General features: G+C 42.4%; 1 protein-coding gene across 1 annotated transcript; it reads left to right on the top strand.

The window, feature by feature from the left end:
- The first annotated feature begins 2,227 nt into the window (after positions 1-2,227).
- si:ch1073-184j22.2 (dual specificity protein phosphatase 18) lies at positions 2,228-3,043 on the top strand. The gene has a single exon (XM_039003318.1). The coding sequence runs from the start codon at positions 2,228-2,230 to the stop codon at positions 2,822-2,824; it is 597 nt and encodes a 198-aa protein (XP_038859246.1). The 3' UTR covers positions 2,825-3,043.
- Positions 3,044-16,284: the final 13,241 nt, after the last annotated feature.

The following is a 16,284-nucleotide window of genomic DNA, read 5'->3' as shown; positions in this document are numbered from 1 at the left end:
TGTCCATGCTAAAACAGGTTATATTCATGATGTGTCCTCTATCTATCTCTATGGTTGGAATGCAAAAACAAGATGGTGCAGACTAACTACATCACTTGCCGTTTAAACGCACATTGATGTTGTGTATAACGTTAGACATTTCTGCCTCCAAACATAGAGCATCTATATACTTTGCCTCTTCCTCTCTGATCCAAATGCATTTGATATTAATAGTCAATTCAAGGTATACGTCCTGGCAAAAAATGATTAATGTATCGACAAAGTTTCACGTTTGTTAGTAGAGTCTGTCTTTTTGAAAGGTGACTGACAAAAACATGAATAAGAAAACTAAGTTTAATATTTTATGTGCATTTATTGCATGTTTCACAAGGGTTATAATAATCCAGAAAACATATTAGCCTAAATATGAACAGTATGTTAATCCACTAATGTCAATGTAGGTCTATGTCTTGATGTCACAAGATATGATTTAAATGTATTTTATTTGACCATGCATCCCACCCCATATCAAATAAGAAAAGGAAGTTAATATTCTACTGGTATATCCAATGGTTAAGGTTAGGCATAGGGATAAAAATGGGCTAAGAATAGGGCTACATTTAAGGTCAGGATTAGGGTAAGGTTAGGCATTGGTTAACTTTTCCCCATCCAAACCGATCTGACACCCAATGAAGAGAGAGCTGCTGTATGCTGTCTAGAGCCCGAATACAAATTTGACTGAGATTTTACAACCACAAAAAATACTGATCAAAGGACAACTGTTGTGTATTGCAACATGTCGTTTGACTTTTGTCTGCTGTAGTAACGTATGTCACTGCCTCTCCTGGTAATTCCATCCAAAACCTAAAATACATCTGCAAATGCTATTCATTCACTGACGGGACTTCTGTTAAACAGAAAGTTGAATGTTTATGTGAAACTGTTCAATGTCTTCAAATGTTATGTCGCCTAATAGTGCTTTTCATTTCGACTGTAGAGACTGGTGATAATGGAAATGGATCTATAGGACATTTGTGTATATGTGTGTGTGTGTGTGTGGGGGGGGGGGGGGGGGGGGGGGGGGGGTGGAATGTGGGGGGTGTTTTCAGGAGCTGTACCCCAGCTGCCGGGGTAGTCTAAAATTAATCTCTCTCTTTATTGGCCATCAGGCCCAAAGCCTTTTTATGGGTGTGTGTTTGTGCTATGTGAGTGCCCCAACAGGGGTTCGCTTCTCGTGACCAGAAATGTTCTAACCTGAGAGACAGATCCAGACATACAGAGGCAGCCTACTACTAAAGGACCAGGTGAGTCACTATACACACAAACACACAGGCGGCAGCTGAGACTAACATCGTCTCACAACACATTACACAACACATAGGCTCACTCCTATGAAACGTGACTGAGAATTGCACAAGCTTTGCATACTGTGGCAAGCATAAATAACTCTAAAACATTTAAACACACAGAGCTTTTACTTTATGAATATGACACCATTGCATCTACATATAAGCCTACCGTTTAAAATGTTCATGGTATTGAACCACAATGTCTTTCTAGTCACCCACATGACATGCTCATTTTACTGAGGGTAAAGGATTGTGAAAGTGTGCAGAATGGGTATTCATAGAATAATAGAAGACTGATTGGTTCTTACTAACTTCACGTCCACTTTGTTCAAAAGGTTGTCTTTTTACTATGATAAAGTGGTACAAGTATTTTGAGTGCGTATCATGCTACAATTTGTTTCTATCCAGGTCCTCGTAAAATATTTGTGTTGAACTCAACAATTTAGTAATGATGATCTCTTACTAGGTTGTATTGATGGAAATGAAGTGGTCGCCAAGTCTGGTCCTAGAGAACAGGTTATGCTTTGGAAACAGCCAAAACACCTGATTCAACTAAAGGTCTTGATTATGTATTTCGATATATGACTTTGGATGCATTAGGTGTGCTAGTGCTGAACTGGAACAAAAGCCTGCACTCCAAGACCAGGGTTAGTAGCTACAGCATATTAGGCATATTATAGATCCCCCACTCAGGTTCTAAGTGGTAGAGTGTAAAGGTTTTGTTCCTCCAATCACACACCTGTTTCAAATAATCAATAACATTATGTAATATCATGGTCTGATCATTATTTTTTTTGTCTGGACCCAGATAGGCTGATGCATGTGTTACTAGTGCTGAGACGGAACTAAAGCTTGTATTGGTAATGAGGTGTTTGTTTGTGTTTCCCTCGCAGGCAGCCATGTCGGTCTCTCAGATCACCCCCACCCTGTTCCTGAGTGGAGCAGACGCCCCCCTCAACCAGGCCCTGGTCTCCCGCAAGGGCATTACCCTCATCATCAATGCCACCCTCAACCACGCTTGCCCAGTCTACCCAGGCGTGGAGTGCCTGCGTGTGCCCGTCTCCGACCTGCCCAGCGCCCGTCTGGGCGACCACTTTGACCGTGTGGCAGAGCGCATCCACAGCAACCGGACGGGGGGTACGCTGGTGCATTGTGCGGCTGGCATGAGCCGCTCGCCGGCCCTGGTCATAGCATACCTAATGCGCTACCGGGGCGTGACTCTGTGCCGGGCCCACGCATGGGTGCAGGAGAGTCGGCCGTACGTACGACTCAACGCGGGTTTCTGGGCGCAGCTACTAGAGTTTGAGAAGAGGCTCTATGGGAAGAATACGGTTAAGGTGGCTGCGCCCATGCCGCCAGTGAAGCCGCCCCTGTCGCCATGGACACTGCGGTCATCATGGACACAGCGGTCACCACCGCTGTTGCCCGGGTCACCGTTGTTGTCGTCTTTGTCGCAGGCCAAGAGGTTGAAGAAGGGTAGGCTTGTAAGGAAGTAGTAGGGAGGGAAGTTTGCTTTTCTGTCTGAAGATGTGAGGGAAGAACTTACAGCCCTACTGCCTGAGGATGTAAACCAGGGAAGCAGGCATGTCCCCTGCCTTGATTTGATAAGGGAAATATAGTACAATAATAATCTTTATATATATGTACACTGAACCAAAATATAAACACAACATGCAACAATTTCTAAGATTTTACTGAGTTACAGTTCATATAAGGAAATCATTCAATTTAAATAAATTCATTAGGTCCTAATCTATGGTTTTCACATGACTGAGAATACAGATATGCATCTGTTGGTCACAGACACCATAAAGAAAGGTAGGGGCGTGAATCAGAAAACCAGTCAGTATATGGTGTGACCACGTTTCGCCTCATGTATCGCGACAGATGAGTTGATCAGGCTGTTGATTGTGGCCTGTTGAATGTTGTCCCACTCCTCTGCAATGGCTGTGCGAAGTTGCTGGATATTGGCGGAAACTGGAACGCGCTCTCGTACACGTCGATCCAAAGCGTCCCAAAAATGCTCAATTGGTGACATGTTTTGTGAGTATTGTGTACAGATTCTTGCGACATGGAGCCGCGCCTTATCATGAGGTGATGGCGGCGGATGAATACCACGACAATGGGCCTCAGGATCTCGTCACGGTATCTCTGTGGTTTCAAATTGCAATTGATAAAATGCAATTGGGTTTGTTGTCCATAGCTTATGCCTGCCCATACTATAACCCCACCGCCACCATGGGGAACTCTGTTCACAACGTTGATATCAACAAACCGCTTGCCCACACGACTCAATACACGCTGTCTTCCTGGTACAGTTGAAACCAGGATTCCTGGTACAGTTGAAACCAGGAGTCATCCGTGAAAAGCACACTTCTCCAGCGTGCCAGTGGCCATCGAATGTGAGCATTTGCCCACTGAGGTCGGTTACAACGCCGAACTGCAGTCAGGTAAAGATCCTGGTGAGGGCGACGAGCACGCAGATGACCCTGACACAGTTTCTTACAGTTTGTGATGAAATTCTTCAGTTGTGCAAACCCCCAGTTTCATCAGCTGTTTGGGTGGCTGGTCTCAGGCGATCCCGTAGGTGAAGATGCTGGATGTGGAGGTGCTGGACTGGCTTGGTTACTCGTTGTCTGCGGTTGTGAGGCTGGTTGGACGTACTGCCAAATTCTCTAAAACGCTGGTGTATGTTAGAGAAATTAGAGATATTATCTGGAAACCGATTTGGTGGACATTTCTTAGGTCAGCACACCAATTGCACGCTCCCTCAAAACTTGAGATATCTGTGGCATTGTGTTGTGTGACAAAAGTGCACATTTTAAAGTGGCCTTTTATTGTCCCCAGTACAAGGTGTAATGATGATCATGTTGTTTAATCAGCTTCTTGATATGCCACACCTGTCAGGTGGTTGGATTATCCTGGCAAAGGAGAAATGCTCACTAACTCACTACAAATTTGTGCAAAAAATGTATATGTTTTAGCTCATGAAACATTGGACCAACACTTTACATGTTGCGTTTATATTTTTGTTCAGTATATATATACATATATATACAGTACCAGTCAAAAGTTTGGACACATCTACTCATTCATAGGTTTTTCTTTATTTTTACTATTTTCTACATTGTAGAATAATGGTGAAGACACCAAAGAAATCCCACAAATTAACTTTTAACAAGGCACACCTGTTAATTGAAATGCATTCCAGGTGACTACCTCATGAAGCTGGTTGAGAGAATGCCAAGAGTGTGCAAAGCTGTTATCAAGGCAAAGGGTGGCTAATTTGAAATACATGTATTTAATATTTTTTGGGTTACTACATGATTCCATATGTGTTATTTCATAGTTTTGATTGTCTTCATTATTATTCTACAATGTAGAAAATAGTTCAATAAAGAAAACCCTTGAATGAGTAGCTGTGTCCAAACATTTGACTGGTACTGTTTTGTATATATATATTATATATATTATTATATAATTTTTTTTAAGTATATTGGAATTCCACTTCCCTTTCATATTATTATGTTTAAATGCAGATAGGAATGAGAGGGGGAGAAAGTTGAGGTGAAACACAGCACAGGACATTTAAGAGGCATTTTGTGGTCCAGAGTTGGCAGCGCCACCTCTGCACAAAAATGTGTATTCCACTACCTGAGGAAGAATGCGGACAGCAAATCTTCTGCCTAAAGTAATGAGGGAATTGTTATGGCCATCTTTCTCGCTGTAAGGGGAGTTCAAGTTAATTTAAGTCATTAACATTCAACAATTGATCTTTGAATTGTGGGATGAAAAAAATATATACTAATAGAAAAACACAAACAAACAACAATGCAACACACATTTAGGGAACTATTGTTGTTGGCTGTTGCTTGTGTTCACTGCTGTGGAATCTTGTTCCTAGGAGTTTTCCTAGGTTCTTCCTGAAGTTTAAAACTGTACATGACAGTGGAGTAAGATCTTCTTCACATTCACATTATCTCAAGGATGTCCAGTAAGGACTAAGCCTGGAACTACAGTTTTTTTTAGTATGTGATTGTTGTTGTTGCATTTATGTAATTTGTAATGCCTTGTTTTATTGCTGGATATGAACATCAACCCTTTTAAAGTTAAAGCGTGTAAAATGTGTAGACGTACCCATGACATTATGTTTGACATCATTATATTTCAGGAGGCCTTTTATGCAGAGGCCTTTGTTCTTAACGTTTACAGCTCAATGCTAGGCCCTTTCTGCAGTGGGGTGGTTTTGCAACTCAGGGCCCATTATCAAAAGAAAATCTGGATATTTTGGGTATTGCAGATTGTTCTGGCAATTCTCACATAGAAACTAAATTAGGAGGATGTTTGAAATGTTATTTTTTTTTGTCACAAACCATTTTTGGGAAAATCATTACGAAAGGGACAATTTTATGCCCTACACATGCCTCCTGTAAGGCCCTAAATACATGATACAAACATATTGGTGTCATTATGCTCCTTATACTGTAGTGTGCTGTAACATATGGAGTATGTCTAGATTCTGAAATACAAATGCTCACATTCATTTATTCAACATAAAAAAATATTTATATAAATATCTCAAAACTATCATTTTTGATTTTGTTAATTTTTACACAACTTCCATAAATCCCATATCCAACCTAGCAGGTCTCACTGAGGGCACATATTTCACATATTTCTGTATGATCTGGATCCTGGAGCGGTTGATATCCTGATCCACGCTAAAAAGCATATGTGAAACGTAAATGAATCCTGGCACAAATAAATCCTGGACCCTTCAAGGGCTGTGGGTCAGAGATCCAGTACCAGGGTACCAGGTATTGTGACACGGCAACACCCTGTGCTGATGTTCATGTGTCATAAAACTTTTAAAATACAGGTTGCAACTGGAGCGATATTCGTAATTTTTTGTTGGTTATTCAACTTTTGTTATCCAGTTAACGTTAGGTAGACAATTAGCGGAAAAAAATTACATTTCAAATAAGGGCAAAGGGGTGACATGGACCGTCTGTGAAACCGAGACCTTACTGCAGATCTGGGGGAGAGTATCAAGGCAGAAATGGCAAACACCCACAAAAATACGGCAAAAGGCTATTCAGGGAATGCAGAGCAGTGTAGGACAAAGATTTTTTTTAAACTACGCTCACAATACATTTCAGCGAGGGATGCACTCAGGAAGTCGGGAAGCTCAGCAGATGAAAAGGACAAGTGTCAATATTTTGATATGATTGACACTATCATTGGCTCACGACCAACAAGCAATCCAGTCGGAACTGTGGATACATCGTCAGAGACAGTCCTGTGCCTGCTGCTGCAAGTTAAAGTCCAAACAAGACACTGAACAGTTTGTCATCTGAAATTGACGATTTCTTCCCCAGTGGTAAGTTGACAGTAGGCTATGCATAGCAATGGTACACTGTAAGCTAACGTGAGCTAGCCAGCAAAAAGTAATAACTTTAGACCAAGTAACATCAGCCTGTGATTAGTCCATTGCTTACAATAACTAGCTAGCTCAGTCACATTCCAACTTTTTTTGGTTACAGTAACCAATACTGCAAATGTATTAAATGATTTGACCTTTGTTTTTTAGATGATCCTGCTTGTACTTCAGGGGATGTTATCCAGCAAGCGGGGACATGTACCACAAGTGAGGCTAGGCGGACAAAGAGGAAAAGGAAGGCACCTGACACACCAAGTACCATGGCAGCAATTGCAGACACACAGAAGAAACAATTTATGTTGTTTATGAAGTTGGAGACTGACCGCCTCTTGAGCGAGCTTGCAGATCACCCGGGTTATGGACAGCAAATGAGGAGAAGAGCAGTGAAAGGCAGCTTCAGCAGTGAAAATAAGATCTTTCTTACTGTGTTTCAGCACTTGGCAAACACATTTGAACGTGTGGCAGGGGCCCTTGTCCTACCTCACCAAAGCTGTCCCCCAACAACATAAAGCAGGCCCAACAACACAGCGTGGTATCCCCCCACACCACCATTTGGAGCTTCAATGTATACAGCCTCAGATCTGAATCACCTTTACACCATTTTTTTTTAAATTTAATTTAATTTAATTTCACCTTTATTTAACCAGGTAGGCTAGTTGAGAACAAGTTCTCATTTGCAACTGCGACCTGGCCAAGATAAAGCATAGCAGTGTGAACAGACAACAACACAGAGTTACACATGGAGTAAACAATAAACAAGTCAATAACATGGTAGAAAAAAGAGAATCTATATACAATGTGTGCAAAAGGCATGAGGAGGTAGGCAATAAATCGAATAATTACAATTTAGCAGATTAACACTGGAGTGATAAATCATCAGATGATCATGTGCAAGTAGAGATACTGGTGTGCAAAAGAGCAGAAAAGTAAATAAATAAAAACAGTATGGGGGTGAGGTAGGTAAATTGGGTGGGCTATATACCGATGGACTATGTACAGCTGCAGCGATCGGTTAGCTGCTCAGATAGCAGATGTTTAAAGTTGTTGAGGGAGATAAAAGTCTCCAACTTCAGAGATTTTTGCAATTCGTTCCAGTCGCAGGCAGCAGAGAACTGGAAGGAAAGGCGGCCAAATGAGGTTTTGGCTTTAGGGATGATCAGTGAGATACACCTGCTGGAGCGCGTGCTACGGGTGGGTGTAGCCATCGTGACCAGTGAACTGAGATAAGGCGGCACTTTACCTAGCATAGCCTTGTAGATGACCTGGAGCCAGTGGGTCTGACGACGAACATGTAGCGAGGGCCAGCCGACTAGGGCATACAGGTCGCAGTGGTGGGTCGTATAAGGTGCTTTAGTAACAAAACGGATGGCACTGTGATAAACTGCATCCAGTTTGCTGAGTAGAGTATTGGAAGCTATTTTGTAGATGACATCGCCGAAGTCGAGGATCGGTAGGATAGTCAGTTTTACTAGGGTAAGTTTGGCGGCGTGAGTGAAGGAGGCTTTGTTGCGAAATAGAAAGCCGACTCTAGATTTGATTTTGGATTGGAGATGTTTGATATGAGTCTGGAAGGAGAGTTTGCAGTCTAGCCAGACACCTAGGTACTTATAGATGTCCACATATTCTAGGTCGGAACCGTCCAGGGTGGTGATGCTAGTCGGGCGTGCGGGTGCAGGCAGCGAACGGTTGAAAAGCATGCATTTGGTTTTACTAGCGTTTAAGAGCAGTTGGAGGCCACGGAAGGAGTGTTGTATGGCATTGAAGCTCGTTTGGAGGTTAGATAGCACAGTGTCCAAGGAAGGGCCAGAAGTATACAGAATGGTGTCGTCTGCGTAGAGGTGGATCAGGGAATCGCCCGCAGCAAGAGCAACATCATTGATATATACAGAGAAAAGAGTCGGCCCGAGAATTGACACACTGAACTCTGTCTGCAAAGTAGTTGGTGAACCAGGCAAGGCAGTCATTAGAAAAACCGAGGCTACTGAGTCTGGCGATAAGAATATGGTGATTGACAGAGTCGAAAGCCTTGGCCAGGTCGATGAAGACGGCTGCACAGTAATGTCTTTTATCGATGGCGGTTATGATATCGTTTAGTACCTTGAGCGTGGCTGAGGTGCACCCGTGACCGGCTCGGAAACCGGATTGCACAGCGGAGAAGGTACGGTGGGATTCGAGATGGTCAGTGATCTGTTTGTTGACTTGGCTTTCGAAGACCTTAGATAGGCAGGGCAGGATGGATATAGGTCTGTAACAGTTTGGGTCCAGGGTGTCTCCCCCTTTGAAGAGGGGGATGACCGCGGCAGCTTTCCAATCCTTGGGGATCTCAGATGATACGAAGGAGAGGTTGAACAGGCTGGTAATAGGGGGTGCGACAATGGCGGCGGACAGTTTCAGAAATAGGGGGTCCAGATTGTCAAGTCCAGCTGATTTGAATGGGTCCAGGTTTTGCAGCTCTTTCAGAACATCTGCTATCTGGATTTGGGTAAAGGAGAAGCTGGGGAGGCTTGGGCGAGTAGCAGCGGGGGGGGGGGGGGGCGGAGCTGTTGGCCAAGGTTGGAGTCGCCAGGAGGAAGGCATGGCCAGCCGTTGAGAAATGCTTGTTGAAGTTTTCGATTATCACGGATTTATCGGTGGTGACCGTGTTACCTAGCCTCAGTGCAGTGGGCAGCTGGGAGGAGGTGCTCTTGTTCTCCATGGACTTTACAGTATCCCAGAACTTTTTGGAGTTAGAGCTACAGGATGCAAATTTCTGCTTGAAAAAGCTGGCCTTTGCTTTCCTGACTGACTGCGTGTATTGGTTCCTGACTTCCCTGAACAGTTGCATTTCGCGGGGACTCTTCGATGCTATTGCAGTTCGCCACAGGATGTTTTTGTGCTGGTCGAGGGCAGTCAGGTCTGGAGTGAACCAAGGGCTATATCTGTTCTTAGTTCTGCATTTTTTGAACGGAGCATGCTTGTCTAAGATGGTGAGGAAGTAACTTTTAAAGAATGACCAGGCATCCTCAACTGACGGGATGAGGTCAATATCCTTCCAGGGTACCCGGGCCAGGTCGATTAGAAAGGCCTGCTCGCAGAAGTGTTTTAGGGAGCGTTTGACAGTGATGAGGGATGGTCGTTTGACCGCGGACCCGTAGCGGATACAGGCAATGAGGCAGTGATTGCTGAGATCTTGATTGAAGACAGCAGAGGTGTATTTGGAGGGCAAGTTGGTCAGGATAATGTCTATTAGGGTGCCCATGTTTACGGATTTAGGGTTGTACCTGGTGGGTTCCTTGATGATTTGTGTGAGATTGAGGGCATCTAGCTTAGATTGTAGGACTGCCGGGGTGTTAAGCATATCCCAGTTTAGGTCACCTAACAGAACAAACTCTGAAGCTAGATGGGGGGCGATCAATTCACAGATGGTGTCCAGGGCACAGCTGGGAGCTGAGGGGGGTCGGTAGCAGGCGGCAACAGTGAGAGACTTATTTCTGGAGAGATTCATTTTTAAAATTAGAAGTTCGAACTGTTTGGGCATAGACCTGGAAAGTATGACAGAAATTTGCAGGCTATCTCTGCAGTAGATTGCAACTCCTCCCCCTTTGGCAGTTCTATCTTGACGGAAAGTGTTATAGTTGGGTATGGAAATCTCAGAATTTTTGGTGGCCTTCCTAAGCCAGGATTCAGACACGGCAAGGACATCAGGGTTGGCAGAGTGTGCTAAAGCGGTGAGTAAGACAAACTTAGGGAGGAGGCTTCTGATGTTGACATGCATGAGACCAAGGCTTTTTCGATCACAGAAGTCAACAAATGAGGGTGCCTGGGGACATGCAGGGCCTGGGTTTACCTCCACATCACCCGAGGAACAGAGGAGTAGTAGGATGAGGGTGCGGCTAAAGGCTATCAAAACTGGTCGCCTAGAGCGTTGGGGACAAGGAATAAAAGGAGCAGATTTATGGGCGTGGTAGAATAGATTCTGGGCATAATGTGCAGACAGGGGTATGGTGGGGCACGGGTACAGCGGAGGCAAGCCCAGGCACTGGGTGATGATAAGAGGTTTGAGAATTGAGAATGAGATTGAGAATGCGCTGTCAACATCCACCATGACCACATATTATCGTCTGTAGCTATCCATTGCAGAACTTTTGTCTTGTCTGACTTGATCAGATACATATAATTCTAATTTGTTCAGTTTCGGTTTTTAGATCATAAATAATATATTATTTATTTGATCAGATTTAACGAACATCAATTGATGCAAATATTTATTATATAACAATAATATCTTTATGTTACATAATAATAGCATGTTAATAATGTAATAGCCAACAATTGTCATCTTGAATGACCAAGACACCTGAAACCCCACCTCTTTAAGGAATACCTAGGATAGGATAAAGTAATCCTTCTACCCCCCACCCCCCCCCCCCCCCCCCCCCCCCCCCCCCCCCTTAAAAGATTTAGATGCACTATTGTAAAGTGGTTGTTCCACTGGATATCATAAGGTGAATGCACCAATTTGTAAGTCGCTCTGGATAAGAGCGTCTGCTAAATGACTTAAATGTAAATGTAAATGTTGAATAGATAAGGCCCCTGAGGCCTACTTCATGAACATGGATTACTTAAATACTACATGGAACAAAAATATATTTGCAACATGCAACAATTTTAAAGATTTTACTGAGGTACAGTTCATATAAGGAAATCAGTCAATTGAAATATATTCATTAGGCCTTAATCTATGGATTTCACATGACTGGGAATACACATATGAATATTTTGATGACAGATACTTTAAAAAAGGTAGGGGCGTGGATCAGAAAACCAGTCAGTATCTGGTGTGACCACCATTTGTCTCATGCAGGTGAGGCAGATGAACCTGTAGCCATATTACTTCAACAGTATTTAACATTAGATTGTCTCTGGCTCGTTGAACAAGTTTTAACCTGTCCATTTGCAATGTCTTACAATGGGCATTTACCATCACGAATTAGACATGCTCTAATATACTGCAGAAATACCCAATTGACTGGCTCGTTGAACTCAGGATGGCCGAGCAGTGACAGTGGTTCCTCTCCATCGCTCGTTGGTATTGATTTCAACCTGTCCATTTGGTGATGGTAAATCCCTCATGAAATACATTGGAAATGTACACTGTCCATTTGCAATGTATTACAATGGGCATTTACCATCACGAATTGGACATGCTCTAATATACTGCAGAAATGCCTAAATGACTGGCTCGTTGAACTCGAGATGGCCGAGCAGCAATAGTGGTTCCTCTCCATCGCTCGTTGGTGTTGATTTCAGCCTGTCCATTTGGTGATGGTAAATCCCTCATTAAATACATTGGAAATGTACACTGTCCATTTGCAATATAAAATGTACAATGCCGATATATTATACTGCCATCAAGTCAGCCGTCAGTCAATAAGATATCATATTGACACCAAACTCACTTTGTCCAACTCTTTTAGAAGCCAACTCTCACATATTTCAGAGCCGGCCCACAATTCATAGTGCCTTTTGTTAAAACCATTAAAAAAACATAGTTATATTCAAGCTGCGGGTCCAGTTCTGACATTATGTGTAGGCCTATCTGAGGTGTCCCCGAATCCAGAGTTTTGGGTCAATAGGTCATTCAGAGCCCAAGCAGCGACCTTAATTAGTGCTGAAAATTAACTTATTTCGGGGGGTCTATGGACTATGGGGTCCCTGCATGAGCTATCGACCAGAAACGTGTAGTGTCAGTCTCTATGGGCTGAGGCAGTTTCAATGCACCTAGTCTTGTGATTCTGGGACTTTCCTAAATGTTGTCATTTTCGCAACGTAAAAAATGTATTAAAGCTATTTCAAATGGACGAGGCTGTTTCTCGGCCTGAGAACCTTCTAGAGCCACATAACTCACCGTACACTTCTGACAAGTTCTAGAACAGGTTTGTAAAGTTTCAGAGCTCTAGGTCTGACGGTTCTTTGATGGTTCGAAAACCGGTAACTATTGCAGGCTCTGTGTGTCTGTAAGCCCCACATCGTGTCACTCCATCCTGGTTGTGTGTGTGTGTGAGTTTTTTTTGGACATCTGATGGAAGAAATTACTGATTTACAGTTCATAAGGGTTGCCTAACCACACATAAGAATTTTTGGAAAGATGTGAACCTTTTTAACCCTTGGAAACAGCCCCATATGACCTCGATTTTTAAGGCACTTCCGATTGTCACATATCCTCATTGAGGTAGGCTTTTACAGAATCCTGAGTTTCAAGTCTTTACATTAAGAACTGACTGATTTACAGAGGGTTGAATGCAGTGTTTTTACCTAACTGCAGGTTGGTAAAATCAAAACCACTTTTAGGGTGAATTTGCTCCAGGAAGCTTAGAATCAACACAGGTAGTCCTCATAGTGGCCTGATGGATTGTCATCGATATGATATGGAAATCATAACCCACATAGGCATCAGGTTGAAGTTAGAGGAGCCGGTAATGTATTCCTATGGGGAGAGATGTCAATGTAAACTGTTAGAAGAAAACACCCTGTTTTAACTGTTAAGGGTTAATTCCACATGGTCAAGGTTAGGCTTGCGCAGATCGGGAGGACCTTAGAAATGTTCCTGTGGTTGAATTGTGTTTCTAGCCTCAATGGTTCTGTGGCTGTAACCCAAAAGCACCTCAAATTTAAGTCAGACTTCATTTTGGCCCTAATTTTTTGCACAGTTGCTGCATTCAGACCGAGCGAGCTACGGTCAAGTGGAGCACCTCGTTGAACTCGGCACATCCTAGAGACTACAATGATGCTATTTGCCAACTGAAATCAGTGTTGATTTCAGCCTGTCCATTTGGTGACGGTTCATCGTCTAAACTTATTGGAAATGGACAAAAGTCAGCCATCAAGTCAGCGTCCATCAGTCAATAAGATATCATTCTGACACCAAACTGATACATAACTGACAACAAACCCACTTTTTCCAACTCGTTTAGAAGCCAACTATCACATATTTCAGAGCTGGCCCAAAATTCACAGCGCCTTCTGTTAACCTGTTTGGGCTGCAAGCCCGACACCGCCCACAATATGACAACATCCAGCTCAAAGTGCAGGGCGCGAAATTCAAAAGCTAGTTTTTAAAAATATTTAACTTTCACACATTAACAAGTCCAAGACACCAGATGAAAGATAAACTTCTTGTGAATCAAACCAACATGTCCGATTTTTAAAATGTTTTACAGGGAAGACAAAATATGTACATCTATTAGCTAACCACGTTAGCAAATGACACCACTTTTCTAACTCCATCAGTTTCTTACTCCATCAGGTGCTATCACAAATTCGACCAAATAAAGATATAAATAGCCACTAACCAAGAAACAAATTCATCAGATGACAGTCTGATAACATATTTATTGTATAGCATATTTTTTTTCGAAAAATGTGCATATTTCAGGTATAAATCATATTTTACATTTCAGCTACAAATCAGAAAGTGCACCGAAAGCAGCCATAATATTTACAGACACCAACAGACACCAACGTCAAATAGCTTATTACTCATCATAAAACATTTCCGAAAAATATATAGTTTGCAGCAATTGAAAGATAGGCAACTTGTGATTCCAAACAATATTTCCGATTTATTAAATGTTTTACAGCGAAAACAAAATGTATCGCTATATTAGCGTAGCCACAATAGAGAGACACATTTGGGCGCCCACGACCCGTTCACATGCACGACAGATATATGAAATAACATCATAAAATGAGTCTTACTTTGGCTGATCTTTCATCAGAATGTTGAAACAGGCGTCCTCTGTCCAGATGAGTCGTTGTTTCGTTTCAGAATGAGAAATATCCCTGTTCATTTACCATTTCCAGTAGCCGTGGTCCAACGTAAACACAGTCATACGACGGAACACGGCAAAACTCCCGAATAAAGTTTCAATAATCTGATTAAACTATATTGAAAAAACATACATTACGATGATATGGTCACATATATCCAAAAAAAATCGAGCCGGAGACGTTAGCCGTTCGTTAGGAAGGCAAAACAGAAGTCCATCCCACTTCCTTCAGAATACCGGAAGTGGGCGCTCAGGTCAAAGAAATAGGTTTTTTTCCACCACAGACCAAGAGGAGCAAAAAAATTTCTTCTCTGACATCCTCTTTACACCAATAGGAAGGCGTATAGACTGTCAGCAGACTCCTAGGTGTTAAGACCATGTATAGGCATCAGATTGAAAAGAGCATAGATTTCTGACATTTCACTTCCTGGTCAGGAAAAGTGCTGCAGAAGGACTTGTGTTTCACTCAGAGAAATAATTCCAACTGTTTTAGAAACTAGAAAGTGTTTTCTATCCAAAAAGAATAATAATATTCATATTGTACGAGCAAGATTTGAGTAGGAGGCCGTTTGAAATGGGCACGATTTCACTGGCTACTCAACACTTTGCCTTGCAGCCATAAGAAGTTAAAACCATAAAAAAATACATAAAACACGTAGTTACGTTCTAGCTGCGGGTCCAGATCTGACATTATGTGTAGGCCTAGCTGAGGCGAGCCCGAATCACGACTTTCAGCTCGATAGGTCATTCGGAGCCCGAGCAGCGACCTTAACTAGTGCTGAAAATGCACTTTTTTCCGGGCGAAGCTACGGGGTCTCTGAAAGAGCTATTGGACAGAAACTTTAGGGTCCATCTCTATGGGCTGAGGCGGTTTCAGTGCACCTAGTCGTGTGATTCTGGGACTTTTCTAAATGTTGTCATCTTCGCGACATAGATTTTTTATTTAAGTTATTGCAAATGGACGAGGCTGTTTCTCACCCTGAGAACCTTCTAGAGCCTTCGATGGTCCAACGTCACTGTCTGTTGTTCGGTGCTCTCTCAAACAGAGAATTAGTGAACATAAAAGTTCAATCAGGAGAAACGACAGGGATTATCCAGTCACAGTACATTTTAATTACCTAAAGCATGACATTTCTACCTTTAGATTTTGTGGCATAGAGAAAGTTAAGATATCAGACAGGGGAGGTGATATTAATAATACTCTGAGTAAAAGAGAATATTTTGGGATTTTCACCCTCCAGACATTATTTCCTAAAGGATGATTAATCATGAAATGCCAATGTATGTTATGTTGTGAATTTGAACATGAATTATGTGCCTATTTAAGATTACTCTGATGTTTTTCGTACGATGTACCCAATGACGAATGAAAACTTGCTATGTCCTCATTGTGGTTTTACAGACGTGTTTAATACGTCTTATTTTTACACTTTTGTAATATTTATGAAATGCATATTGTTATATTTGGTAGCACTTATTTGTTTTTCCTTTGCTTCCAACCCCCTTCGATGTGTGGAATGGATGTGGGTGGGGCTAGGTCTACATAAGGGTGCAAATGTAAAAAAATCCATAAAAGCTCTGACAAAGGCTGTGAGCCCGATACGTAAGCTTATTAAATATCAGTGATACTATCAAGAGCAGTGTGCAGTTTCCTTTTTCCTTCAACTTTTAATCCTAGAAAATGTGCATCATCGTATTTGCGCCTCTT

This window comes from Salvelinus namaycush, chromosome 11 (assembly GCF_016432855.1).
Source record: "Salvelinus namaycush isolate Seneca chromosome 11, SaNama_1.0, whole genome shotgun sequence".
Lineage (NCBI taxonomy): Eukaryota > Metazoa > Chordata > Actinopteri > Salmoniformes > Salmonidae > Salvelinus > Salvelinus namaycush.
The sequence above is the reverse complement of the archived record's forward strand: the minus strand, read 5'-3'. Positions and strand labels throughout refer to the sequence as shown.